The 1,994-nt window shown below is 54.8% G+C and overlaps 1 protein-coding gene across 1 annotated transcript; it reads left to right on the top strand.

Moving 5' to 3' along the window:
* The first annotated feature begins 886 nt into the window (after positions 1 to 886).
* LOC122180804 (calmodulin, striated muscle) lies at positions 887 to 1,755 on the top strand. The gene is made up of 2 exons (XM_042872715.1): positions 887 to 1,356; positions 1,541 to 1,755. The coding sequence occupies exon 1, from the start codon at positions 887 to 889 to the stop codon at positions 1,334 to 1,336; it is 450 nt and encodes a 149-aa protein (XP_042728649.1). The 3' UTR covers positions 1,337 to 1,356; positions 1,541 to 1,755.
* Positions 1,756 to 1,994: the final 239 nt, after the last annotated feature.

Raw genomic sequence — 1,994 nt, 5'->3', positions numbered from 1 at the left:
GGATGGATGGATGGATGGATGGATGGATGGATGGATGGATGGATGGATGGATGGATGGAGGGAGGGATGGAGGGATGGAAAAATGGAGGGATGGGAAAATGGAAAAATGGATGGATGGATGGATGGATGGATGGATGGATGGATGGATGGATGGATGGATGGATGGATGGATGGAAAAATGGATGAACACATGGATGGACAGACAGATGGATAGATGGATGAATGGACGGATGGCAATGTGGTTGGGTAAGTGGATGGATGCATGGATGGATGGTTGGGCAGCTGGATGGACGTATGACTAAATGGACAGAGGGATGAATGGGTGGATGGTTGGTTAGTTGACTTGATGGACAGATGAACAAGGACAAGTGGGCAAAGAAGCACATAATCATGTGCTCCTGAGCCCCTTGTCCTCATGTTCTTCTCAACTCCCTGATGTAAAAGACGAGAACAAAATGAAACAGCCTGACACGGTGATTCACCTTCCATCAGCCCAGGATTAACTCCTGACTAACCAGGGCATGAGCTTCACGACACAACTCACCTGATGTATGGCCGCATCAGCTCCCTGGGGCCACGCAGCCATGCTCGGGGAGCCCAGACAAGGTGTCATGGCTGACTCAGGTTCCCTTCAGCAAGGAGCACAAGGAGTGCATCACAGCTGGGTTCTGCCTGGACCTGCACGAGCAAGGAGCAGGAAACCTCCTGCATGCCCCAGCTCCTCCTGCTCCTCCTCCGGGAAAGGGAGGACAGAAGGGAGGAGGCCCCAGGAGAAGGAGGAGGCTCCAGGAGTGGGAGAACAGGAAGGAGGAGGCCCCATCCACACCTCCCCGCCAGCGCTGCGTGCTGGGGCAAAGCTGTGTGCGAGCGGAGAGCGCGGGACGCCATGGCCGAGCGGCTGTCGGAGGAGCAGATCGCCGAATTCAAGGAGGCTTTTTCCCTTTTCGATCGCGACGGCGACGGCTGCATCACCACAAAGGAGCTGGGCACCGTCATGCGCTCACTGGGGCAGAACCCCACCGAGGCGGAGCTGCAGGACATGGTGGGAGAGGTGGACGCGGACGGCAGCGGCACCATTGATTTCCCCGAGTTCCTTTCGCTGATGGCGAGGAAGATGAGGGACTCGGACAGCGAGGAGGAGATCCGCGAAGCTTTCCGCGTCTTCGACAAGGACGGCAACGGTTACATCAGCGCGGCGGAGCTGCGGCACGTCATGACCAACCTGGGAGAGAAGCTGACGGACGAGGAGGTGGACGAGATGATCAAGGAGGCAGATTGCAACAACGACGGGCAGGTCAACTACGAGGAGTTTGTGAGGATGATGACGGAGAAGTGAGCTTCGTCCCCAGCCCGCAGGTAACTCGTGCCCGGCCCCACGTGCTCTGAAAGTCATGGAACCAATTGCAGCGGCACCACAAATGTCTCATTCCCCACCCCTGACCACCTCCTGCATTGCTGCTGATGGTTGGCGGTTGGAAAAATCAATGTTTAAGGTGCTTTCTAAAAATTTTTCCTTCTTCTTTTTTTTTTTTTTTCATAGGGAAAACAGAGACCATGGCTGTCCCCAGCCCCTCCATCCCCTACTGCCTTCTCTCTGCCATCCTGGGCTGAAAAATGATCTTTTATCCCAACCGGAGCATCGCCAACCTACGTCTGTGTTGGATGCAGGAGAGGGCTTGGGTCACGACAGCTTGGGATGATGATAGACATTGGGGGGGGACCCTCCTGCTTCCACCCTCAAGATGTACCTCTTGTGTTCCCAGAGGTGATAGTGGTTCATTGTGCATCCACGAGAAACGTGCCGAGTCCAATAAAATGTCTCCCCTCATCTACCAGTGCTTCCTTCTGCTTCACTTTGAAACCACTGCTAAGAAACACCCTCAAAAAAGACACTGCCCTGATGAGGTGACAGGGATGGGGACGGGAACAGAATCGCCCCCTTCCCTCTTCTCTCTGTTTTTTCACCCCGAAAGATGGAAAAATGCTCCCAGGGC

Source organism: Lagopus leucura, unplaced genomic scaffold, assembly GCF_019238085.1.
Source record: "Lagopus leucura isolate 7727_CA_CO unplaced genomic scaffold, USGS_WTPT01 Super-Scaffold_100008, whole genome shotgun sequence".
Classification (NCBI taxonomy): domain Eukaryota; kingdom Metazoa; phylum Chordata; class Aves; order Galliformes; family Phasianidae; genus Lagopus; species Lagopus leucura.
Note: the sequence above shows the minus strand (reverse complement) of the source record. Positions and strands in the feature narration are given on the sequence as shown.

Coding starts and splice junctions, on each gene's coding strand:
- LOC122180804 (XM_042872715.1), top strand. CDS start 887: ATGGCCGAGCGGCTGTCGGAGGAGCAGATCGCCGAATTCAAGGAGGCT.